This window comes from Oryctolagus cuniculus, chromosome 17 (assembly GCF_964237555.1).
Source record: "Oryctolagus cuniculus chromosome 17, mOryCun1.1, whole genome shotgun sequence".
Taxonomy (NCBI): Eukaryota; Metazoa; Chordata; class Mammalia; order Lagomorpha; family Leporidae; genus Oryctolagus; species Oryctolagus cuniculus.
The window spans coordinates 19164159-19190663 of NC_091448.1; the positions used below are offsets into that span (position 1 = coordinate 19164159).

Here is a 26505-nt window from a genome sequence, read left to right on the forward strand (position 1 = left end):
AGCCAATGTGCTTCCCACAATCACTTTGTGATTCATTATAATCATCTTGAGCAAGTCTCATTAAGTCCTCTGGACTTCCGACTCATACGTACAATGGGAGAGTTCATTCATTCAACTCTTGTGTGCAAGGTGTGCACCTAAGGGAGACTACAGCCGCCTCCTCTTTCTTTTCATTTCACGAGAGCCATTTATCTCCAGCTTCTAAAATGGACCCTACACGCACTTCATCCAGCGAGAGCGGCTGCACAAACATTATTACCGGATTCAGATTCCTTTATTTCCTCTCCTTTCCTTTTCCACCTAGGCTCCCGCCCCACCCAGCGCCAGACCACGCCCAGACGTGTGACGTCAGCACGCCCCTGCGTGCGTCGCGGCGCACACTGGGGGCCCGGCTTTCGCCCGCTGCTGCCGCCGCCGCCGCCGGCCGCGGCTGCTCTCCCAAGATGGCGGCTCCTCCGGGCGAGTACTTCAGCGTTGGGAGCCAGGTGTCGTGCCGGACGTGCCAGGAGCAGCGGCTGCAAGGCGAGGTGGTAGCCTTCGACTACCAGTCCAAAATGCTGGCTTTAAGTATCCTTCCCTGCGTGGAGCCCGAGGCCGGGCCGGCGTGTAGGTGCGGCGGCGGTGGGGTGGGGGACGACAGCGGCGGCTGGGGCCCTCTCCGGGCCTAGGGGCGACCGGCTACCGCGGCGCCCGGGGCGCATGCGCACGGCCCTGAACTCCCCTCCCCCTCCCGCGGGCCCTTCGGTCCGCTTTGGGGATCCTGTCTCCCAACCCTTCTGGGAGCTGGGTCCCGACCGAAGGCGGGTGGGTGGAGGGGGCTTTGACACGCGGTTGGCTTTCCGGAGGGGGAACACTATGTCAGGGGGACACCGTGCTTAGGAAGGAGGTGGTAGTGGGAGGGGGCCGGGGATCGGAGCCCGGATGGAAAGGGGGGCGGGTTAAATCAAAGGTGGAGGGGGTGTGTAGGTAAGGAGCTGCTGGAAGGGCAGGGGAATAGAATTTAGAAAGGGGTGTCCCCTGATGGGAACCTGATCCTAGAGAGAGCGGTGGGATGGTGACCCAGGGGCTCCTGCGTGCAGAGGGGGTAACTGCAGGACAGTTTGTGTGTGAGCTGGGGCTTGTGCGTGTGTGTGCATGGTGCCGTCGGTGGGGTGGGCTGATCTTTAGGTGGCCTGGTCGTTTTGCAGTTGCTGTTTGGGGGCGGTTTACGTTGGAAACCTGGTCCACCGAGAACTTGCACTTCTTCCGGGGGCTTAAGAGTGTGAGGGTTCCAGGTGAAAGGGTGAGCTCATTTTCTCCTGCTCAGTCAGCACGGGAGTCCCGGCTTCTCCACTGTAGTAGCCTCCCTTCTGAAACGAGGGGTGGTACGCTGGAAAAGGCGGCCTGCTTCTTTGGGGTGGAAATGATTTCTGAATTAATCCAGTAAACTCGGCCTTGGCAACAAACACTTCCTGGTTGGAATAAGCGTGCCACCGCGTCCCCTTTAATTTGAGCTACAGGTGGGTTTATTTGAATTTTTGTTGTTTTTGAGGAGTAGTCCCTTATGGCATCTTTCGAAATGAAGTTTCCTACTGAGGCTATTGTCTTTGGTGGCAAGTGTTTAAATTGATTTAGCCACTAGGTGTACGTGTCTAGCTTAGGAAGATGTCCTCTCTAATTACAAGAACAGCAGTCGCTTTTATTTTTGATGTATTTATTTCTTTAGGCAAGAGGTCATACCTGGAGCAGATAAGGCCTTTTACACCAGTGGTTTCGTTGGAAGGGTCTTGGAACGAGGAAATACCCTGTTTTTAATTGGCATGTCGCAGGCCCTCAGTAAGTGGTTGGAGAGTGAATGAGCAGATGAATGAGTGAACAGATTAACTAGTGAGGTCACCTTAGGTAAATTTCCTCTCCAGTGCTGTATTTTTTCCTCTGCAAATTGGGAAATCCCAAATTTGAAAAAAGTAAAGAGAGCACCATAGGAAGCACTGTAATAAGAACAGAAGGTTCTGGGTCTTCTTTGTGGTTCATGGGTTCAAAACAGACAGCGCACACAGGGCATTAAAAAGCCTGCAGACACGGTGACAGAAACCCCTCTGTGCCTTCCGATTTGGGTTTGAGAAGTTTGCAGACTTTTGGGTTTGGGCAGGAGGAAAGGGACAGGTTGAGATTGGCCCAGGAGGAGAGCTGTGGTTCTGTCCGGTCCTCTCGCTTGTGGCATGCCCGTTACGCCCGCGGTGTAGGTTGTGATTCTGTGTCTCCTCTGGGACGTGTCCGTGCCTCTGCTTGCCCTATTTTCCTTAACTCTATTTTCTCACCAGAATGTCCCTCTTCCAGCGGAAAGCCCAACCACGCAGACATCTTGCTTATAAACTTACAGTATGTTTCAGAAGTGGAAATTATTAACGACCGCACAGAAACCCCTCCTCCCCTAGCTTCACTCAATGTCAGTAAGGTAAGGACTCACGGGCAGGCCTGGCACCCGAAATGGTAGGAAAGATGTCTCATTGACTCTCGGTGATGCCTACGTTGCCTGTCGTCTCTGTTTAGTTTTTCTTTTTTATTCCTGGATATTGTCAGTCGAAATATTTTAATGCCCAAATAGACTTGAGAGCTTGCTTTTGTCCTTTGGGAAAGGGGGCTTTTTTATTATTTTTTTCCTGAAGCCTGGAGTCCATTCATGAAAATTTGGTGGTGGGGGGGTTGGATGGGGCTGTTGCCTGTGCCGCTCCTGCGGTTGTGTATATGTGGGGTTCTGCGTACATGAACATGTGTGTCTCTTGGGTGCAGATCCTGGAATATGTTTCATATTCTCAGAGGGATTCATGACTTAAAAAAGCCATTGCCTTAGAGTTTCATTTTTGTCTTTGAATTTTGAGGTTTAACACAAATGTTTAGAGTGTTTTAATCTTGCATAAACAGACTGATCTCTGGGATCCTTTCTTAGAAGCTGTTTACTTAAGGTATACAGACCTCATGCATTTCATAAATACCCCGAGACACCGTTGACTCCTCAGTTCAGCCGGAGGTCATGTTACGGAGTTCATGCCCAAGCCCTGTTGTAACCTGTACTTGGACTGCTCTTTCTTTCTTTCTTTCTTTTTTTTTTTTTTTTTTACATTTATTTATTTATTTAAGAGATGGAGTTACAGAGGGAGGGAGAGACAGATAGAAACGTCTTTCACCCGCTGGGTCACTCCCCAAATGACTGGAGTGGCCGGAGCTGGGCTCATCCGAAGCCTGGAGCCAGCAGCTTCTTCTGGGTCTCCCACATAGGTGCAGGGGCCCAAGTGTTTGGGCCATTCTCTACTGCTTTCCCAGGCCATTAACAGGGAGCTGCATCGGAAGTGGGGCGGCTGAGACTCAAACTAGTGCCCATATGGGATGTCGGCACTGCAGGCAGAGGCTTAGCCCAGTACGGCACAGCGCTGGCCATGACACGCTCTTCCGTAAGGAATGCCTGAGTCCTCTCCATCAGGACTCAGGTTAAATGGCGCCTCTTCTAAGAAGGCTTCGCTGATCACCCAGGCTACAGCAATTTGCCCCTGTCATTCTTTCTCCTAGTACCTTGTCTTTCACAGCTGAGGTGACCACATCATTTAAGCTTCCAGCTGGGACACTGGGAGGGGAGGGGGGAGCTGCTGCTGCACATTGGGAAGCCTGTGCAGAGGTCTCCGACGCTGGAGGGGCTTCAGATGACCCGCTTTGTAGCCTTTTTGTGCTTACACGTCGTTTACTCTTCTGAGTCTGTCTCACCAGACCATTCCACAAGGGTGGGAACCGTGCCTGTTGCGTTCACTACTGAATACGCAGGGCCTTGCTCAGAGTAGGCGCCTTCGTACTGGTTGGAGGAGAATGAACGTTAGTAGCAGCTGCCTGCCTTAGTTAAGTTTCTTGGGAGATTTTCCCTCTAGAGAAGTCTCATAACAGTGAATATTCTCTTGCACTGTGGGGAAGGTGATCTGTCCCCTACAGTTCAACAGCCAGGTGAGGAAGCGCTAAACGGTGGAGGGTAGCAGGTGCAGCTGCCTCAGGCCTGGAGCTCCCTTCTCTTCACAGGGGCAGACTGCACGCTTTTCAGCAATGGCACAGATTGGGAGGGGTCTTGATTTTCATGTTGAAGGCTGTTGTCACATCCAGGGTTTTCCATCCTTGAAGCCTCGAGGTGTTTTTTTTTTTTTTTTTTTTTTGGACAGGCAGAGTTAGACAGTGAGAGAGAGAGACAGAGAGAAAGGTCTTCTTCCATTAGTTCACCCGCCAAATGGCTGCTATGGCCGGCGCACTGTGCCGATCCGAAGCTAGGAGCCAGGTGCTTCTACTGGTCTCCCATGGGGTGCAGGGCCCAAGCACTTGGGCCATCCTCCACTGCCTTGCCGGGCCACAGCAGAGAGCTGGCCTGGAAGAGGGGCAACCGGGACAGAATCCAGCGCCCCAACCGGGACTGGAACCCGGAGTGCCGGCACTGCAGGCAGAGGATTAGCCTAGTGAGCCGCGGTGCTGGCCCTTGAGTTTTTTTGTTTGTTTGTTTGTTTTAAGATTCATCTATTTATTTCAAAGTCAGAGTTACACAGAGAGAGAGGTCTTCCATCTGCTGGTTCACTCCCCAATTGACTGCAATGGCTGGAGCCACACTGATCCGAAGCCAGGAGCTTCCTCTGGGTCTCCCATTCGGGTACAGGGGCTCAAGGACTTGGGCCATCTTACTGCTTTCCTAGGCCACAGCAGAGAGCTGGATTGGAAGTGGTGCAGCTGGGACTAGAACTGGCGACCGTATGGGATGCCGGCACTGCAGGCGGTGACTTTACCCGCTATGCCACAACATCGGAAACGTTGAGTTTTTAACCCATGGCTTAGTTACCTCCTACCAAAGCATAGGAGTTCTTGGAGAGTTCTTTGTTAGCTTATGAAATTTTTAAAAGGTTTGAAATGAAATTATTTATTCCCAGTACATTAAAGAGGAAAAAGAGTCTGAAAGTTTTCCTTTGGTATTCACAGGGTACGAGGAGTCAGTCACTGGGCCTTCAGTTAACCATAGGGCAGAAACTGGAAGAGCAGTGGTTTTCTCACATTTGAAAGATACTGGATTTCTGCTGCCGTGACCCGCAGGTGCCGCCTCCTAGAGGGGCTGGGGCCGTGCGGGTGGGGTGGCCGAGTGGGAGCTGTGAAGCTGTTCTGTCAGGTCTGCTCTCAGATACAAGCAGCTCTTGGTTGTTGGTGGATTATTTTTGCTTTTAGGATTTGTTGTCTGCTGGTCAGTTTAGGCTGGTTACTGCCATTGTTGTAAGCCACTTGTTTACTTCAGAAAGCAGCAGGAAGTGAGAGCTGGGGAGTAACAGAAATCTTCACTTGTCTTACTCCAAGACGCCTGCCAACTCTTGGAAAAGGTTTGCTGGGAAGAAGAGTCAGAAACTGAAAACTAAAATTAGGTTGGAGGGTTATCTTTGGATTTCATTTATTCATTCTGCCGTTTGCAGAGATGTTTATGTGTAAGCTACATAGACTTTCCCTTGAAGCTAACCTTCCAGATCTCCTTGAGGTTCGTTTAGAATTCGGGAGAGCCCGCTGGGCTGGTACTGCAAACAGCTCCTCTGGGTGGCTGTTTAGGTGTTCCTTGAGTGACAGGAGAAGTTCATCTTGTCTCTAATAGCATAGACCTGGGGTTTTCTTAAGATGGAGGATGAGTTAAGCTTGTGGAAGGGAACCAAAGTAGTCTAAGATGCCTGGAAGAAATTTGCTGGAAGCATGAAGCTCTGGATGCCGCAGGCTGGGGAGCGGTATTTGCACGCTGGTAGCTTCCAGGGCTTGGCACCATCAGGCGCTCACATTGTTGACAAACTGGATATTTCTGTACTGACACAGGAGGGAATGGGACAGAAAGCCTTAATTTTTTTTGTAAGCTCAGTAAATTTTTTTTAAAGATTTATTTTATTTATTTGAAAGAGTTACAGAGAGAAGTAGAGACAGAGAGACAGGTCTTCCATCTGCTGGTTCAGTCCCCAGATGGCCGCAACGGCTGGAGCTTTGCCAATCCGGAGCCAGGAGCTTCTTCCAAGTCTCCTACGCAGCTGCAGGGGCCCCAGGATTTGGGCTGTCTTCTAAAGCTCAGTAAATTTTTATTTATTTGAGAGGCTGAGGGAGAGTGACAGAGCCGCTGTCTGTTGGTTCACTCCCCCAGTGCGCACAATGGCTAGGGCTAGGTGTACTGAAGTGAGCAGCCAGGTGAAATCCAGGTCTCCCAAGTGGGTGACAGGAACCTAGTCACTTGAGCTGTCACTGCTGCCTTCCATAGTCTGTGTTGGCAGTAAGCTGGAGTGAGGAGTGAGTTGACTATTACAGCTAATACTCTGATACAGGACACAGGTGTCTTAGCCTCTGGGACAAAACACCTGCATTTTATTTTATTTATTTTTAAAGATTTTATTTATTTGACAGGTAGAGTTACAGGTAGTGAGAGGAGAGACAGAGAGAAAGGTCTTCCATCCATTGGCTTACTCCCCAAATGGCTACAAAGGCCGGAGCTGGGCCGATCCGAAGCCAGGAACAACTTCTGGGTCTCCTACGCAGGTGCAGGGGCCCAAGGACTTGGGCCATCTTCTGCTGCTTTCCCAGGCCATAGCAGAGAGCTGGATCAGAAGAGGAGTAGCTGGGACTAGAACTTGCACCATATGGGATGCCAGCACCCTTATGGGATACCGGCACCGCAAGCGGAGGATTAACCCACTGCACCGCAGTGCTGGCCCCAGTGCCTACATTTTAAAGGAAATACTTAATGATAGCTCAGCAAGTTCTTGGAAGTGAGCCATTTTGCTTTCATTTGTTTATTTTTTTTTTTTTTAAAGATTTTATTTATTTGAGAGGTAGAGTTACAGATGTGAGAGGGAGAGACAGTGAGAAAGGTCCTCCTTCCACTAGTTCACTCCCCAAAAGGCCACAATGGCTGGAGCTGCACCAATCCAAAGCCAGGAGCCTGAACCTTCTTCCCAGTCTCCCATGTGGGTGCAGAGGCCCAAGCACTTGGGCAATCTTCTACTGCTTTCCCAGGCCACAGCAGAGACCTAGATTGGACTCGAACTGGCACCCATATGGGATGCCGACACTACAGACTGTGGCTTTACCTGGGATGCCACAGTGCCAGCCCCTCCTCTTTTTTTTTTTTTTTTTTTTTTTTTGACAGACAGAGTGGACAGTGAGAGAGAGACAGAGAGAAAGGTCTTCCTTTGCTGTTGGTTCACCCTCCAATGGCCGCCGTGGCCTGCGCGCTGCGGCCGGCGCACCGCACTGATCCGATGGCAGGAGCCAGGTACTTCTCCTGGTCTCCCATGGGTGCAGGGCCCAAGCACTTGGGCCATCCTCCACTGCACTCCCTGGCCACAGCAGAGAGCTGGCCTGGAAGAGGGGCAACCGGGACAGAATCCGACGCCCCGACCAGGACTAGAACCTGGTGTGCTGGCGCTGCAAGGCAGAGGATTAGCCTAGTGAGCCGTGGGGCCAGCCTATTTTTAAAATATTTATTTGAAAGAGCTCAGAGAGGAGAGATGAAGAGAAAGCTTTTTCATCCTCTGGTTCACTCCCCAAATGGCCACGACGGACAGATCTGGGCCAGGCTGAAACCAGGAGCTTCATCCCGGTCTTCCACGTGAGTGGCAGGGACCCAAATACTTAGGCCATCATCTCCTGCCTTTCCAGGCACATGAGCAGGAAGCTCGATTGCAAGCAGAGCAGCTGGGACAGGAACCCTTTTTGGCTTGGCAACAGGTGGCTTAACCCACTGTGCCAGAACCTCGGCCCCCTGCTTTGCTTCTGATTGGTGATTCACTGCATGCCAAGAAGCCTTATGTGTGTCCCCAGCAGTGCGATGTTAGCTGAACCTTCCCCACAGGAACATGCTCCCCTGTAAAGTGCTCCCAGTTTTCTGGACCGAGCCACCGAGGCTGTCACCTGCTGCTTCCCAGAGTCGGGAGCGGAGCCAGGACTGAAACCCAGCTGTCTGGTGTGAGATGCCAGTGTCTTAACCGCTGGGCCTGACATGTTTCCCTGAAAACATATTTTGCACAAGACATTAGGGTAAGCTGTGCTGGGGACTATGCCCAGGATTTCCTAGTGCTTTATGTTCATAAAGAGCCTTGGCACATTTCATCCTTACAACCAGCTTGTGTGTTAGACAGTTTTTGTTTTCTTTTAGAGGAGAAAGCAAAAAGGCTCATGCAGGGTGATGAGATGGCTAATAGCATAGGAACTAGTGTTTTCATGACAGGAGTTTGTGTGGTGTGGATCCAGTTGTCCTCTCACAAGAGGAGTCAGCTGAGCCTCACGGAGGATGAGGTACACTCTTCAAGTCATGCAGCTGTTAAGTGATACAGCTGAGATTTGAACCCAGGTCATTGTTTTTTTTTTTTTTTTTTTTTTAAGATTTTGTTTATTATTTATTTGAGAGGTGGAGTTACAGACAGAGAGAAAGGTCTTCCATCCACTTGTTCACTTCCCAAATGGCTGCAACGGCCGGAACTGTGCCGATCCAAAACCAGGAGCCAGGAGCTTCTTCTGGGTCCCCAGCGTTGGTGCAGGGGCCCAAGCAGTTGGGCCATCTTCTACTGCTTTCCCAGACACATTAACAGGGAGCTGGATTGGAAGTGGAGCATCTATGTCTTAAATTTTTTTTTTTAAGATTTATTTTATTTATTTGAAAGACAAAAGTTACAGAGAGAGGTAGAGACAGAGAGGTCTTCCATCCGCTGGTTCAGTCCCCAGATGGCTGCAACAGGCGGAGCTGCGCCAATCCAAAGCCAGGAGCCAGGAGCTTCTTCTGGGTCTCCCACGCGGGTGCAGGGGCCCAAGGACTCGGGCCATCTTCTACTGCATTCCCAGGCCATAGCAGAGAGCTGGATTGGAAGAGGAGCAACTGAGACTAGAACCGGTGCCCATATGGGATGCCAGCGCTTCAGTCCAGGGGTTTAACCCGCTGTGCCACAGCACCAGGCCCCAAAATTTTTTTAAATTTATTTTCCTTTTATTGAATGGCAGAGGGACAGGTGTAAACAGAGAAACTCTGCTGGCTCACTCCCCAAATGCCCATGATAGCCACACCAAAGTTAAGAGCCTAGAACTTGACCTGGGTCTCCATGTGGGTGGCAGGGACACATGAACTTGCCTGTCACCTGCTGTCTCCCTGGGTGATCCTAGCAGGAGGCTGGAGTCAGAGCGGAGTCTAGACTTGAACCTAGGCATTCTGATAAGGAATGTCGTTGTCCCAAGAGGCATCTTAACCTCTTCACCAAATACCAAACCCAGTGTACAATGTCTTTAAAAGATGTTACTAAGAAACCCCTTTTTGATGACCAGAATTACTTGAATTTCCAAAGGAGGGTTGTCATTGGTGCCATTAATTGAGCACCTGCCTGAGACCTGGTGGTTAGATGAGCAGTCAGAACCTGGGAGGCTGTGCTCTCTGTCTCTCAGAATCTCGGGTGGCAACTCAGACACAGCCAAGGCCCGTCTCCATTAATGGACACTTCCAGTGCATTGAATGAGATGGAAGTCATCACTTTGCAGAGTTGGATGATACTTTTTTTTTTTTTTAAGATTTATGTATTTATTTGAAAGAGTTAACAGAGATAGGAGAGAGAGAGATACCGAGAGATCGTCCAGCTGCTGGTTTACTCCCCAAATGGCTGCGAAGCCAGGCGCCAGGACCTTCATCACCTGGAGGAAGACCTCTCCCACGTGGGTGGCAAGGGCCCAAGCACCTGGGCCATCTGCTGCTGCTTATTCCAGGCACATTATCAGAGAACTGGGCTGGCAGTGGGGCAGCTGAGACATGAACCAGTGCCTGTATGGAATGCTGGGGTCACAGGTAGCAGCTTAACTTGCTTCATCACAACTGTGGCCCCTGGGGGGTACTTTCCTGGAGATGTAGGTGGGGGCTGGTGGGCAGGAAGAGATGAAGCACGGAAAATTGAAATCCACAGGTAATACAGAATAGAGGCATTCACCTCTTACCAGGATACTCACTGATTTGTCAGCCTTTCTCTTCCTTCCTTCCTTTCTTTCTTTCTTTTTTTTTTTTTTTTTTTAGAAAGGTCTTCCTTCCATTGGTTCACCCCCCAAATGGCCACTATGGCCAGAGCTGTGCTGATCCGAAGCCATGAGCCAGGTGCCTCCTCCTGGTCTCCCATGCAGGTGCAGGGCCCAAGCACTTGGGCCATCCTCCGCTGCCTTCCCAGGCCACAGCAGAGAGCTGGACTGGAAGAGGAGCAACCGGGACAGAATATGGCGCCCCGACCAGGACTAGAACTCGGGGTGCCGGCACCGCAGGGGGAGGTGCAGCGCCAGCCTTTATTTTTCCATTTATTCCCCATTTATTCATTAGCAGGAAAAAATGAGTGATCAGGTGGAACCAGGGAGAAGAGATTCCGAGAGCTTATTGTTGGTCACTGGTACTGGAGAATGAATTGGCTGCCACTGAATGAAAAATGGTATCTGGGAGATAGGTCTTAGGGGTGGAGGGGCTTGGTAAAGTTAAGACGATGAAAAAGTAAAAGAATTAAAAGTGTTTTTTCGTTGAGATTCCTCATTCTGCAACACCAGCATTAATTCATTCATGAGGATGAGGCCCTGTGATCGGATACCTTCCACTAGGCTCTAACTTGTAAAGCTTCTGCCAACCCCACCCTGTCACACTGGGCAAGAAGCTTCCAGCATGTGGACCTCTAAGGGAGCATACCGGGTCCGAGCCATAGCAGGTATCTCATGGAAGATGCCAGCTGGCTGTACCACTGTTGGGTCACAGTCTGGTGTCAGTCTCCTCTCTGAAAGCAGATGTCCCCTTCCAAGTTCCTCCTGTTTCCCAGAGTTGGGCCCTCCCTTTACAACGTTGGGGAACAGGTGGAGACACCCTGGCAGCTGCTTTGGCTTTTGCGGCATCTCACTAACCTGATCTCCGGCACTGCTTTTCAGATCTGGGCATCGGTAAGGGGAAGAGGAGAATGAGCCTGATGGAGAATTTGATGGATCTCCAGTGTGCCCAAGACTCTTGACTTAGCTCATCCATTCTTCATGAATGTTTTCACAAAGTTCACTTGTTTTGTTTCTGTAGATTTATGTGTTTACTTGAGAGGTAGAGTTACAGAGAGAGAGAGAGAGAGAGAGAGTCTTTCATCTACTGGTTCACTCCCCAAATGGTCGCAACGGCTAGAGCTAGAACAGGCCAAAGCCAGGAGCCCGGAGCTGCTTCTAGTCTCCCACGTGGGTGGGAGGGCCCAAGCTCTCGGGCCATCCTCTGCTGCTTTCCCAGGCCATCAGGAGGAGCTGGATCGGAAGTAGAGCGGCCGGGACTCCAACCGGCACCCATGTGGGACGCCAATGTCACAGGTGGATTCTTAACCTTATTAGGGTTAGAATATGCCACAGCGCTGGCCCCTTTGTTTTGTTTTTTAAAGCTTTATTAATTTAAAGGGCAGAGTGACTGAGAGAAACAGATTTTCCATCTGGTTCCTTCCCTAAATGCCACCCCAGCTGGGGCTGGGCCAAGCTGAAACCAGGAGTCAGGAACTCTCACAGCGTGGCAAGGACACGAGGACCTGGGCTCTCCTCTGCAGCCTCCTGGTGCATTAGCAGGAAGTGGAATTGGAAGCTTGGAGTAGCTGGGACTCAAACCAGACACCCTCCTGTAAGTTGTGCCACAACACCTGCCCCCCCAAAAGTCACTTTTAAAGAAAACTGACCTTGGTCAGTTTACCTTTAGGGTTCATGTCAGACTGAGAGAACTAACTTTATTTTTTGAGTTCTCCCAGTTACACAGGTAAGGTTCACTGTGACTTTTTGGTGATTCGAGGGTGAAACCTGAAGTATGAGTAGATTCCTGGGGCAGTTGATAACTACTGCTCTGTTGCCTCTGTTCATGGGTCTAACCAGTTAGCTGGGCCCCTGGCTGTATTTTGACCCTGGTGTGTTGAGATGTGGCCAGAGTCAGAGATGGCCTGGTCACCCTATGCTTAGGTGTGTGTATTTTGGTAGGAAGCAGAAGGTATGCAAATGTGGGAAGGGAAATAATCACTTATCTAGGACAAACACATTTATGTTGAATGTAACTTTTTTTGCTTCTAAAGGCTAGAACTTAGGGCTGAAGTTGTGGCATTGCAGGTTAAGTTACTGCTTCATACTGCTGGTATTCCGTATAGGCACTAGTTCGAGTCCCAGCTGCTTCACTTCCCATCCAGCTCCCTACTAATGCATCTGGGAAAGCAGCAAAGGACGGCCCAAATCCTTGGGTCCTTGCACACAGGGGAGTCCTGGTTGGAGTTCCCAGCTCCTGGCTTTGGCCTGGCCCAACCCCAGCCTATGCATCCATTTGGGGATTGAACCAGCAAATGGAAGATCAATCTCTCTCTTTCCTTCTCTGTAACTTTGCCTTTAATTTAAATAAATAAATCTTCAAAAAAAAAAAAAGGCTATAACATTGATTCACTTGCTATAGTATGTTGTCAAGGCCATAGTCTCTGGTGAGACTCCACCAGTAAGATGTGGTTCTGGCTCTGAGCAGCCAGCTGTTTTCTTGTAGAGTGTCCTGAAGATGCAGGTGGGAGGCAGAAAGGGCAGCCAGGCACTGCTGAGTGGCTGAGGGCGTGAGGGCATGGTGTCAGATGTGATCAGAGAGGGAGAGTGATTGAGTGCCGTTATAAAGAAATCACTGGCTCTTTGGTTCAGTGACATGCAGAATTTGGGGGTCAGCCTGCCAGAGCTGTCGTAGGAGATGGCAGTGCTGCAGGCCAGGGCTCGTGACTCAGATTGGGCTGCAGAACATGTCAGCCAGGTGACTCAATGGGCCCTTGGTAGGCCAAGGGTTTAGTTCCCAAGAGAGCTGGCACCGTGGGGTGTAGAGAGAGTTGCTGTCCACCTGAAAAGGCAGGTTGCTGAGCCCATGGGACTGGTTGGCAGAATTGTGCCATAGGTGTGTTATGGCCACTGCTGTACTTGGCTATTTTGACCTGGGGGCAGTTGGAAATAAGAACTTTATGGCAAGTCAGTAGTGGTATTGTGTTTAGAGAGGAACATTCTTAATTTTTCAAAAAAAAAATTTTTTTTTAATTTGAAAGGCAGAGAGAGATCTCCCATCTATTGGTTCACTCTCCAAATGCCTCCAACGGCTGAGGCTGGACCAGGCCAAAGCCAGGAGCCCTTAATTCAATCCAGGTCTTTCTTTTTTTATTTTTTATTTTTTATTTTTGACAGGCAGAGTGGACAGTGAGAGAGAGAGACAGAGAGAAAGGTCTTCCTTTTTGCCGTTGGTTCACCTTCCAATGGCCGCCGCGGCCGGCGCGCTGCGGCCGGCGCACCGTGCTGATCCGATGGCAGGAGCCAGGAGCCAGGTGCTTTTCCTGGTCTCCCATGGGTGCAGGGCCCAAGCACTTGGGCCATCCTCCACTGCACTCCCTGGCCACAGCAGAGAGCTGGCCTGGAAGAGGGGCAACCGGGACAGAATTCGGCGCCCCAACCGGGACTAGAACCCGGTGTGCCGGCGCCGCTAGGCGGAGGATTAGCCTAGTGAGCCGCGGCGCCGGCCTCAATCCAGGTCTTTCATGTGGGTAGCAAGGACCCAGGGACTTGGGCCATCACCTGCTACCTCCTGCTCCTGGGGTGCACGTTAGCAGGAAGCGGAATTGGGAAGAGAGGTAAAACGAACCCAAGTACCCTGACGAGGACACAGGGGCCCTAAGCAGTGTCAGCCCCTGCGCTGAGAGGGTCGTTCTGAAAGGTTCCGTTTCCTGTCAGAGAACAGGCGTGGAGAAAAGAACAAATGCAAATTCTAGAACTGGAACTTTCAGCCTGGTACAGATAAATATCAGAAACTGTCCTGGAGATCGTAGCAGACTGTCCCTGCACTGGAAAGTGAAAGGATCCGCACACTGCCGAGCGCCCAGCAAGGTAGGCTGGGGCGCACTGAAAAGCTGGGCTGATGCGTATGACCTTCATTAGTTACTTGTGGGAACAGTTTTGTTTTTTCTTTAAAGATTTATTGATTTGAAAATCAGAGTTACAAAGAAAGAGATCTTCTGTGCACAGGCTCCCTCTCCAAATGGCTCCTTCTCCAAATGGCCACAATAGCTGGGGCTGGGTCAGGCTGAAGCCAGAAGCATGGAACTTCATTTGGGACTCAGATAGGGGTGGCAGGGACCCATATACCATTGGGCCATCTTCTGCGGCTTTCCCTGGTGTGTGAACAGGAATCTGGATTGCAAGTAGAGTGGCTGGGTTCTTGGGGACCAGAACCAGTCACCATATTTGGTACCAGCATTACAGGTGGCAGCTTAACTTGCTGTGCCAGAGTGCTCGTGGTTTTTTGTTTAAATCTTTGTTTATTCAAAAAAGCAGAGTGACGGAGGGACCGAGATCTTCATCTGTTGGTACACTCAGATATGCACAACAGCTGAAGCCAGGAGCTGGGAACTCCATCCGGGTCTCCCATGTGGGTGATAGGGCCCCAAGCATTTGAATCATTTGCTGCCTTCTCAGGTGAAAGCTGGAGTCACAAAAAGGAAGAAGCAGAGAGAAAAATATCTTCTATCCTCTGGTTCACTTCCCAGATGACTGTAACAGCCAGGGCTGGGCCAGGCCAAAGCCAGGAACAAGGAGCTTTATCCCAGTCTCCCAGCAGGTGCAGGGACCCAGTGACTTAGGCCATCTGCTGCTGCTTTTTCCAGGCGCATTAGTGGGGGGCTGGATTGGAAGTGGAGCAGCCGGGACTCAAACCAGCTCTCATATGTTCTTGGTGCTGCAGGTGGCAGCTTTACCTGCCACGCCACAATGCCGGCCCCATCACTATTTTTTTTTTTTTTTTTAATATTTATTTATTTACTTGAAAGGCAGAGTTACAGAGAGGCAGAGCAGAGGCAGAGAGAGACAGGTCTTCCATCTGCTGGCTCACTCCCCAGATGACCACAACAGCCAGAGCTGCGCTGATCTGAAGCCAGGAACTTCTTCCGGGTCTCCCACATGGATGCAGGAGCCCAAGCACTTGGACCATCTTCTACTGCTTTCCCAGGCCATAGCAGAGAGCTGTATCAGAAGTGGAGCAGCTGGGACTCAAACTGGCGCCCATATCGGATGCCGGCACTGCAGGTGGTAGCTTTACCCGCTATGCCACAGCGCCAGCCCCTGTTGTTATGTTTTAGTGTGGATATATCACACTATGAAATGGATAAATCAAGCTAATTAACGTATCTGTTACTTCACATAATTTTTTAAAAAAGATTTATTTATTTGAAAGAGAGAGACAGAGAGGTCTTCTATCTGCTGGTTCACTCCCCAGTTGGCTGCAGCGGCTGGAGCTGTGCCGATCCGAAGCCAGGAGCTTCTTCTGGGTCTCCCACAGGTGCGGGGCCCAAGCACTTGGGCCATCTTTGACTGCTTTCCCAGGCTACAGCAGAGAGCAGAGTCAGAAGTGGAGCAGTGGGACTCAGGCTGGGGCCTTATGGGATGCTGCACTGCAGGCACCAGCCCCACTTCATGTGCTTTTGTGTGTTAAGTGTCAGTATTGGTTTTAGGGCTTTATGTGTGTATTTTGCCAAACTCCAACATCACCCTTTGGGATATGTTCCAGCACACAGACGAGCAGACTGAGTCTCAGGAGAGGTTGCATGTCTTGCTCGGATTGCTGCATCTGGTGAGTGGTGGGCAGGGGATTGAGCTGGAGCCCAGGAGAAACAGAACATGGCTCTGTCACTAATAAAATCGGCTTTGTTACTCCACACAAGGGGCCTCCCATTTGGATGATGAAATTAAAGGCATTTTCAACTTTTTCTGGTTATTTTTGGGAGGATGGCCTCTTTCGGCCCCTTTAGCGACTTACAGAGTAAAACCAGAAGATGGGGAACTCAGTGAGATGGCAGGTGTGTTCCTCTTCCTGTTGGTAACCAGTTTATGTGGTAACATTGAGGCAGTGTGAGCTCATTGGCTTGTGCCGATGTTTCTGAAATGACCCAAACGCCGCCTTCTCTGTACTGATGCTGTTACAGCGTTCTCTGGTGTTCACGCAGTGCTTGATGGCTCGCCTCGTGCTTTCTCGTCTCCGTAGTGGTGCGGCCCGGGCCACACTGGGACATGGCTCCTTTGAAGTTAATTTCAGTGGATGTTCCTGGAGCCAGATTGTTGAGGTCAGATTTCAGCATTTATCCCAGCCAGTGTTCTCTCTGGCAGAGCCACATGGTGGGCTTGACGGCAATATGGTTTCAGGGTCACAGGACTAGGAAGTTACTCTGTTGGTGCCCAGTAGGCTCAGTTGTTGTTTGTAGCTCTGAGTAGTATTTCATGACATGATTACAGATAACCAACAAAAACTACTGACTTGGCTGATTTCCAGGTTTTTTGTTATAAACTGGGTTGAAGATGAAATTTTGCCTATACTGTGTGCTGACTGTGACTTGAATCTGGTTCTGTATTGTGCGGTAGCAGTGTGATGGTTTTTACAAGTATTCTGTGTACTCTTAGAGATGGGGGCAGTAATGTGCCCTGTGGATTTGCAGTATTTTTCATCATAGCTAAACTCCTTGTTTTTTTAAAAAAATTATTTATGTATTTGAAAAGCAGAGTTAGAGAGAAGGAGAAAGATCTTCCACCCTCTGGTTCACTCCCTAAATGGCTGCAATAGCTGGGACTGTGCTAGGAGCCAGGAGTTTCATCGGGTCTCCCATGCAGGTGCAGGGGCCCAAGGACTTGGGCCATCTTCTGCTTTCCCAGGTATATTAGCAGGGAGCTGGATTGGAAGTAGAGTAGCCGGGACTCGAACTGGCGCCCTCATGGGATGCTTGCACTGCAGGCTGTGGCTTTAACCGCTGTGCCACAGTGCCAGGCCCCAGCTAAGCTCTTAACGTGTCCCAGCATTCACATGCAGGAGACTTGTTTGACTGACTTTCTCTAGTCTTGGAACATCAGAAGAGCATGGATCTGGGAAATAATCCTATCGTTATTGGCTTATGTCTTCAACCTTAAGTGGGCCTCACTTCCCATAGGTGGACTTGCCTAAGTGTAGTGTGGTGATTAAGTGCATGCCGTGGAATCCAGTTGCCTGGGTTCAAATCCACACTGTACCCTTTTGGGTTGTGGGAATGATTTCAGTCCCTATTTCAAGAATTGTGAGGATTGATTGTTTCGTATATGTAAATTGTGTAGCTTGGTGTCTAGCAAGGCAAGGTGTAAACTCTTACTCAGCTGAGGTTGGCTTAGAATTTTAGCGCTCACTGTCAGTCTTTGGCTCGACCGTTCTCGCTTGATTCGTCGTTATGTATTCTAGGGCACAGCTTCAAGTGGGGTCCTGCAGCTTTTTGAGTTCCCAGCTATCTGAGGATTTTATTAGCAGCTTCCCAGCAGGTGCGTTCAGCCAGGGAACAGGGAGACTTGGAGATGCTGGTATTTGTTAGAACTGTTTGAGAGCCTGTTTGTTGCTGGCTAAGAATGAGAGCTTTCTAAGAGCCTGCCCCAGATTTAAAGCAGCAGGAGCAAGCCAGGGCCCTGAGGATGACTTGTTGGTAACCACGCTGCCCTGCCATCGCTCGGCCCCGCTGGGCCTGCAGGCAGCATGGGCAGTTGCGGGCGGCAGCTGCAGTTAGGGCAGCTGGCTGGACAGTGTGCTACTCAGAAGACAGAGTCAGAGAGGCTTGTTGGAGTCAGTAGGTCACATCCCGCAGGTTGCTGTCTGGGCTCTGCCTTCTTGTATCAGCCCTGCGGAAGGAATCCCTCTGGGGGTCCCCACAGCACCTGTGCTGGCTCAGCTGGGGACTGAATAACAAGGTGAAGTGCGCATTGCTTGGATGTTGTTGTTGTGGCTGGAGTGCAGGAAGAGACGAGCCCCTCACTTCCAATACCAGCAGCAGGTGTGACTAGAAGCTTTGGACGTTGATGTGCTTTTCCCCTTTGCCCACATCAAGGCGGTGCATGTAAAATGGCCGCCGGAGGAAGCAGTAGTTAGTAGATAAGGAGTTCTGTTTTTCCACTGGGAATTGTACAACATGAAGGGAGCAGGTAAAACACTGGTTGTCACATGCGGTCGTTTTGGTTAAGCCGCAGACACCTTAGTGACAGAGATGAAGTAGGTTTGTGCTACTTGGTTTGTCTGAACCCAGTGTATTCTTAAACTTGGTGTCTTTTATTATTTGAGATGCTAACCACTTAGTGCTTCATTTTTTTTTTTTAATAAAGATTTATTTATTTATTTAAGAGGCAGAGGGAGGGTGGGAGGAAGAGAGAGAGAGGTCTTCCATCTGCTGGTCTACTCTCCAAATGGCTGCAATGGCTGGAGTTGGGCTGGTCCAAAGCCAGGAGCCAGGAGCTTCTTCCAGGTCTCCCATGCTGGCGCAGGGGCCCGAGCACTTGGGCCGTTTTCCGCTGCTTTCCCAGGCTATAGCAAAGAGCTGGATTGGAAGAGGAGCAGCCAGGACTCTAACTGGCTCCTGTATGGGATGCCAGTGCTGCAGGCAGCGACTTTGGGATACTTCAGTTTTGAGTGGTAGCAAGGCCAGCACCTGGCTAACTTGTTGGCATTGAAAGTGAGTATATGTGGGGCTGGTGCTGTGGCATAGCAGGTAAAGCCGCCACCTGCAGAGCCGGCATCCCATATGGGTGCTGGTTCAAGCCCCGGCTGCTCCACTTCCTATCCAGCTCTCTGCTTATGGCCTGGGAGAGCAGTAGAGGATGGCCCAAGGTCTTGGGCCCCTGCACCCACATGGGAGACCCAGAAGAAGCTCCTGGCTCCTGGCTTTGGATCAGCGCAGCTCCAGCTGTTGCGGCCAACTAGGGAGTGAACCAGTGGATGGAAGACCTCTCTTTTTCCTGCGTCTCCTCTCTCTATGTGACTCTTTCAAATAAATAAATACAATTAAAAAAAAATTGTGAATATGTGGGTGACAGCCATTGGGTTAAAGAACATTGTGGTCCTGATGGCCTCCTCAACCTGAAAGGACACCCTGCACCGTGTCTGCTGTGGGCAGCTTTTAGGGCAGTTTAACAACAGCCGTGAACTGACCAACTGGAAATAAGTGGACTGTTTGTAGATACATAGTTGTTTACAAAAGTATATGGAAAATTTAGATTCGTATGACAGTTGAGGGTAGAGTGGTCATTATTTGCTGTTCAAAAGAAAGCTTATGCACATTCTATGTGTGTGTTCATGCCCGAAAATAAAAAGGTAATCTCCTTCCCCCTCTAACTACCAATTAAAAAAAAAAATTTTTTTTTTTTTTTGACAGAGTGGACAGAGAGAGAGAAAGGTCTTCCTTTGCCGTTGGTTCACCCTCCAATGGCCGCCGCGGCCGGCGCACCACGCTGATCCGATGGCAGGAGCCAGGTGCTTCTCCTGGTCTCCCATGGGGTGCAGGGCCCAAGCACTTGGGCCATCCTCCACTGCACTCCCGGGCCATAGCAGAGAGCTGGCCTGGAAGAGGGGCAACCGGGACAGAATCCGGCGCCCTGATCGGGACTAGAACCCGGTGTGCCGGCGCCGCTAGGCGGAGGATTAGCCTGTTGAGCCGCGGCGCCGGCAAAAAAAATTTTTTTTAATATTTTGAGAGAGCTCCCATGTGCTGGCTTACTTCCCAAATACCTACAGGAGCTGGGGCTGGGCTGGGGTGGAAGTTTGGAGCAAGGAACACAATCCAATCCAGGCCTCCTACGAAGGAGCCAGGGTCTGCGTAGTAGGAAGCTCAAGCCAGGAGCCAGAGTGCAGGATTTGACCCAGGTGCTTTGATGTGGGAGGTGGGGATCTCAGCTGCTAAGCCAAAGGCCTACCCCTGACCCCCAGGTGTGAGGAGAAACCACATTGGTGGTTTCTCTTTGTGAGGCTGTCTGTGGAAGAAGTTAACTCTGTGGTACAACTTTCCAAAGCAGTTTTTCAGAATGGAAAGACCCCCTGTGGAGTCAGGCTTTGTGACCCCGCCCCTGCCCTGGTAATCCCTGCTAATTCATCTGGAAAGCAGCAGAGGATAGCTCAGAGTACTTGGGTTCCTGCCACCCGGATGAAAACCAGAAAGGAGCTCCTGGTTCCTGGCTTTGGCCTGGCCCAGCCCTGGCTGTTGCAGGCATTTGGGGAGTGAACCAGCAGATAGAAGATCACTTTGTCTCCTTCTCTTTCTGCCACTTTTCCTTTCAAACAAATAGATGAATCTTTAAAAAAAAAAAAGAACGCCTATAACCTGACAACTGGGGGTTTCGGGTTTGCAGTGAGTCCAGGCCCCTGAAACAGTCGCAGGTGCAAGTAGGGTAGCGGGGATGTGGAGGTGAACGGGAACGTGTGGCCAGCTTTTCTGCCGACTCCCAGTCAGGCCGTTAGCATCATTTAGCACTGGGTTCTGTTTGTTCTGGCTACAAATGGAGAATCACCTGGGCCGTCTCCTTTGCTTTCAGAGTCTAGAGGAGATTGCACGGTGGCATTTTGGGCGAGAGGGGCAGGAGGTGTGTTCTGGCATCGGTGTTCTATACCCAACATATCAGCTGTCACTCGTTCTGTCTAAACTAAACAATCACTGTGGGTGAGATTTATATCCATTTTATTTTTATTTTGCTTCTGGAAAAATTTCAAAAGTGGTTCCTCCCCCAGCCTTTTGTTTTTCCCTTTCAGCTTCATTTGTCAGTTCCATTCTTAAACATTCTGCATAGACGCCTGGTTTCCTGAGCCAGCTCCTCTCCTACTGAATGGGCAGTATGTGTTTAGGCTGTGATGTGGCTGATGAGGACATCTTACTCTGACTAGTCTACACAAGCTTTATAAAAGCAGCTTTGTTAGGGCCACTGTCGGCGTGGGGTTTTTTTGATTTTCAGGGATACGTGTTTTTAGGAGGGATTGAGACTCCTGACTGCCTGGCCACTCGTTGCTTCCCAGGAGCTCTGCTACCCTCCGGATTTTCCTGCTTTCCTTGGAGACTCCAGATTTCTAAGGCAGCCTTTGGAAAGCAAGACTCAAGGAACCTCCTTGTTACCAGGGTTTTCTTGTTGCTTAAGTAAGCGTTGCTTGTTTTGCTTAAAATATCAGCAGTTCTCTTTCCATAGGAGCTGTGTGTGTTCAGGCCATGAGGCTTTCTTGTTACAGTTGGAGTTGCTGCTGCTTGGAGTGCTGTCAACGCTGTGCGTTTATTTCTCTGCCGAATCGTAGCCTGATGAGGCCAGAGAGGCAGCCAGCCTTGAAAGGTTACTCAGATACTGGTGCCGTGTGCCCCGTCCACGTCCTGTCAGATACTGTGGTGCTGTGTGCCTCTGTCCACGTCCAGGAGGCCACAGCGAGGCAGGAGCAGTTTTGTCTTTCTTTCCCCGTAGGGAGGGAGGTCACCCTTCTGAGCTCCCCCACCCCACCATCCCAGACAGTCTGTGAGCCAGCCCAGCTCCCCAGAACCTCACGGAAGACTTCCTCTTCTTTACACTCAAACCCAAGCCCTAATGAAGTGCTGCTTTTGTCAGTAAAGAACCAGATGCTTTGTCTATCCCCCCCCCCCCCACCTTAGAACTGTGTTGGTTTATGGCTTGAAGGATCACTGTAGAAGCAGATTGCAGCCTTTAATCATTCCAGGCATCTTGGGACTTGCTGGAGGGATCACCCCTCTTTGTATTTGTTTGGGGATAGGTTGTGGGTCACATGTGCCTGGCCGTGTATTTGCATACTGTGTGGCACCGTCGTCATCTGCAGCTGTGGATCTCTATGGTCTGGAAATTCCCCAGGTCATTTGCTTGAGGTGCTGTCAGCCTCTCTAGTTCTAACTGCCGTGTCCCATGCATTTCTTCGTCTCACGCTCAAAAAGATTTATATTTCCGGGGTCTTTGGCAGCTAGTAGTGTGGGTGGGAATGAGAAGTGTGCTCCAGGGCCAGGGGAGTGACAGGTACGCACCCTGGCAGGAGGAATTCCCAAGTGTTAGTAGACTTCCAGAATTTGCTAGGGCTTCTTTTGGGCAGTTCGTGATTATTCCAGCAGAGGGCAGTAAAGGAATTCAGCCCATTCCCTTTCCTGGAGAGCACTACAGGGTTGCCATCGGCTCCAATGAAGGTGGACAGTATCTGTGGTTAGGTGCTCGAGGCCTAGGTGCCTACGTGCTGCCCCGTGAGCTCACGGAATGCCGCTGGGCAGGTCGGGGCTCAGAAGCCTCACGTTCTGTCCGGTAGAGGCACTGCTGACGCAGTAGTTGACAGAAACCCTTAACTCTCTCAGACAGCAATAAACGCATTTTATCTCTGACCAACTTTTCCAACCAACAGCCCCCGTCATGTTGCGTGCTGTCGTCCTGCTTTGTCTGCCAGCACTACACTGTCCCAGCTTCCTGCTGAGGCCTTTGTTCCCTCACCCATCCTCACGGTGTCTCTAACCTAGCGTAGCGACACAGGTGACACGTGGCAGACGCTCAGTAAGTACAGGAGGGGGCAGGGGTGTCGGCTGGGAAGCAGCAGTCACTGCTCAGGTATGTCGTGGGGTTTGCTGTTTGTTTCACCTTTGAACTCTGAGAAGCCCGAATCTGCCGCACTGCTCTCTCGTGGCCTCTCTCGTCGGCTTGGAGCTGCCAATCAGGCAGGACGGTGGTGAATGCGTCTCTGAGTCTCTTTCCTCTCCCCCACCTCAGCTTGCCAGCAAAGCGCGGACGGAGAAGGAAGAGAAGCTGAGCCAGGCCTATGCAATCAGTGCTGGCGTCTCCCTAGAGGGCCAGCAGCTCTTCCAGACCATCCACAAGACGTGAGTTGGGGAGCGCGGGTCCCTCGTCCCCGGGGGAGGCTGCCTGGCTGAGCTGTGTGCCGGCAGCCTTCGGGCGGTTGTCTGCCTGGAAGTCTGTTGGCGAGACCGGGGGCTGCATTGGCAGTAGCCAGGCAGCCAGAGATGGGGGTGATGGTTCCTCCTGTTCTGCACAGGATAGTGTGGTTGTGGTCACGTATCTTCTCTGGGCTTCAGTTCTCGCCGGCAAATCCTACTTTTGGATTAAATTACCCTTAAGAGTACCCTTCAGGTCTTGTGGTCCCTGGTTATCGCTAGTGATCTCTTTCTCTTGTTGTTTTGTTTCTGCGCCTTCTCTAAAAGTTGATAGTGGTTTTATAAAGGGAAAGTCTATCTACAGCACTTTCCCAGTTGTGCACTGGAATGCACACAGGGAGTTAGAGAACAGAAGGCCACCTTCTTACCACCTCCTAAAAGACATTTTGTCACAGCAGAGGTCATTGGACTCCCCTGGCTTCCCTGGCTGCTGCAAAGCTGGGACATTTGACATCCCCGCTAGCTCCCGCTGCCGTCTGTTACCCTGGCTCACCAGCCTGGCCCAGTGCACAGATGGCAGCTGGCATCAGAGCCGTTAGAGGCCGTGGTGTGTCTGAGCGTTTTCAGGTGTGTGAAGGAACTCTGTTCGCATCAGCTGCCCTGGGCTTCCCCACGTGTGAACTAGACAGGGTTTTCCCAGCCTGGCAGGTGCCCAGCTGTCTGCTGGTTGAGGGGAACCAGTCTGAGGAGCAGCTGCCATTGTGAGTGGTGGGGAGCAGAGGGCGGATCGCCGTAAGATGGGGCATTTGTCCTGCCTTTCTGCTTCTCCCGGGGCCAAGGGCTGGAAAACGTGCCAGTGGGCCAGCTCTGCGCATGTGTTTATGGGTGCTCTGTAGCAGCTTTGGCACATGAGGACAGAGACGGCTGTGATGGAGACGTGGCCTGCCAAGCCTAAAACATTTGCTGTGTGCCCCTTGATAGAAACGATGGGCGCTCTGTCTCAGCTGCCAGCGCAGTTGGACCCGTAGCCTGAGCTTACTTGTTGATGTGTAACTGGATTTGGCTTGGACTTCTGCAACTGCCACATTTTTCATGGTTCCAGGTCTCTGATGCTTTGGAGTAACACTCGTGGGCTGTCCTCAGAATAGACGTGCATCCGTTCCGTTGCTTTCGTAGCCAGTGGTGCCCAGGGAATGTTTCTGGCTGTTCTTCCTCTGCGGGCTGCTGGCTTCTAGTTGTGGCTGCTAGGTGACCTGAGAGCCTGGGCCCGCCTTCGGGAGTTACATCAGGCGGGAGCTGTGGGATGCCCCAAGAGGTAACGTTTCACCTGCTCTCTTCCAGCATTAAAGACTGTAAATGGCAAGAAAAAAACATTGTAGTCATGGAAGAAGTTGTTATTACACCCCCATATCAAGTGGAAAACTGTAAAGGCAAAGAGGGGAGTGCACTGAGCCATGTACGCAAAATAGTAAGTAAGGGTGCTGTGGGGGGAGGGGCTCGCCAGTTGTAAGGGCACTGTGGGGGGGAGGGGCTCATCAGCTGTAAGGGCACTGTGGTGGGGAGGGGCTCGCCAGCTGTAAGGGCGCTGTGGGGGGGAGGGGCTCGTCAGCTGTAAGGGTGCTGTGGGGTGGGGGGCTCGTCGCCTTCACCTTCGCGCGTCAGAACAGCATTTTCCGCTGCAGTGCCTGCCTCGTGTCCCTGCACTGTGGGCTCTGCAGCTGTGACCGGGGCCTGACGAGGCTGGGACCACTGACAGTGCGGGGTGAAGTGCTCCGCCTCGGGGTCTTCGCCGCAGGGCTCTTGGAAGTGGTCCAGTGATTCCATGATTTGGGGCCTCAATACTTCGTCCCTTCCAGGCTGGGCCCTTGGCTGCAGGCACCTTGCTAGAGGAGCTGGCTGGAATGAATAGGTTGCCGTTGCAGCTGTGGGAAGGGGGCAGTAGTCTGGGTCATAGTTATCTCCATTTTATTTTATATTTTAGTTTGCATGTTCAATTTCTGGTTAATTTGGCTGAAGCTGTAAAAAATGCGGCTGAGAAGAGAGGCCTCTGCCTGCCTTGTAGACAGCAAGGGGAAGGCGCCCAAGCAGGCCAGGTTCTGCGCAAGCTTGGCCTAGATTGTTGGGGAGATTTGCTTGCCGGCCTCCCTTCCTGACTGGCCACCTTGATCTCTTTCAGGTTGAAAAGCATTTTAGAGACGTGGAAAGCCAAAAGATCCTGCAGCGCTCACAAGCCCAGCAACCACAGAAGGAGGCTGCCCTGTCCTCCTGAGTCCACACGCGCCCAGGACTCTCCCAGCATCCAGCCCCGAGGGGCGGTGGCTTCGGCGGAGGCAGGCCGGGGGAGGGAAGGGATCCTGTATTTCCTGTTGGCTCTTGTTAACAGAGGGTCAGCGTTTCCAAATCTTAGACTTGAACAAACAAAACACCCAACAAAAAAGAACAAGAGAGTAATTTAAAAGTTGAATCATTACTTGACTAACAGACTTCGGTCCACCATGTCCTTTCACAGCCCTCCTGGAACAGTCACCTTGTTAATTTTATTTTCCCTCCTGCCTTTCCCTTCCTAGTCTGTTCCTGCCGTTCTGTTTTTATAAGTGGCTACGTTTGCCTTCTGAGTGATTGAAAGAAACTTTTACATCTTTTCTTCCAAAATAAAAATAACAAGCTGACTGTGACTCTTACGTTGAGACCAGAGCAGCAGGCAGAGGTCTCACTTTAAAGTTTTCTTTTTCTTTCCCTTTTCCTTTTTTTTTTTTTTTTTTTTTTTTGCACAGGGCATGGCTTGAATTAGTTTTATTTTTCTTAACTTTAAATATATATATGAAAATATATATTAAAATGTTCTCTAAATATTTTCTGCTTCTTGCAGGTCTCTTTTTACTAGATCATGGCCACTCTTCCCACCTCATCCCTCTGAAAATAAAATGTAATACCCTCCCCAACACCCACAGCTAGGCAGCGTGACCTTGACCTCAACCTGGTTCACAGCCTGAATCTCCTGCAGCACTTTGTAGAGCCAGTGTGTGCAGCCGGGATTTGGCTTTGAGGGTTCCTGACGGCTTCTTAGTTTGACCTGTGTGTAGCAGTCTCACATCTGGCCCAGACCTCAGGATTCTCTCTGCCTCTTGTCTTACTTCATGGTACTAGAAGAGCCTCCTTGCCACGCCCTCCGCTGGGAGCGCGCGCTGCCCTTTCTCCTGTGCCTCTGCGGGAAGAACTCTTTGCATGGCACATCTTAGCTCCTCCTCCTCGAGGGATGGTTTTCTTTTACAAGAAACTTGGTGTCCATCACCGCGACCTCTCTTTGAGTCTGGATCCAGAGCCGCTAGCCCAGGAAGAGGCTCCGGTGACCTAGACTTCTCTCCTCTGCCACTCTCCTGCTCTTAAACCCCCTCCCCCCCAGTCTTACAAGCTGATGGCAGTTTGTATGTGCTCAGCCAATGGGCAGAAAACCTGGAAAGAATTTTTGGACTTTAGCTCACCAGTTTGTCTGGTTTGACTAACCTGCTGAGAGCCAAAACTGGCACCGTTGGCCCTGTGCCTTCAAGGGCAGTGTCAGGGGCCGGGCGTGCCACCCTCTGAGCGTCAGGCGCCAAGTGGGGTGGGGTGATGCTCACGGGATTGGCTAGAGCTTTGGGGATGGGGTGGGGGTAACTACTATTTTTTTGGCCGTGATCTCTTTCCCCTTCCTTTTTTTTTTAAAATTAAATAAATGGATCAAAATTAAATAATTCAAGCCCTGCCTTCAAAGTAAAAAAAAATTTTTTTTTAGTATTGTTTAGCAAAAACAATAAAACCCAAATTTTTTTAACCATCA

At 50.8% G+C, this 26505-nt stretch overlaps 1 protein-coding gene across 1 annotated transcript; it reads left to right on the plus strand.

Moving 5' to 3' along the window:
* The first annotated feature begins 334 nt into the window (after positions 1–334).
* Positions 335–26505, plus strand: LSM12 (LSM12 homolog). The gene is made up of 5 exons (XM_017349222.3): positions 335–567; positions 2304–2437; positions 22567–22676; positions 24030–24156; positions 24865–26505. The coding sequence occupies exons 1-5, from the start codon at positions 444–446 to the stop codon at positions 24955–24957; spliced, it is 588 nt and encodes a 195-aa protein (XP_017204711.1). The 5' UTR covers positions 335–443; the 3' UTR covers positions 24958–26505.

Bases quoted from the DNA above. Each gene is read 5' to 3' on its own strand.
- LSM12 (XM_017349222.3), top strand. From the start codon at position 444: ATGGCGGCTCCTCCGGGCGAGTACTTCAGCGTTGGGAGCCAGGTGTCG. The intron at 22,677-24,029 runs GTGAGTTGGGGA...GCTCTCTTCCAG, and splicing joins TTCCAGACCATCCACAAGAC to CATTAAAGACTGTAAATGGC. The intron at 24,157-24,864 runs GTAAGTAAGGGT...GATCTCTTTCAG, and splicing joins TGAGCCATGTACGCAAAATA to GTTGAAAAGCATTTTAGAGA.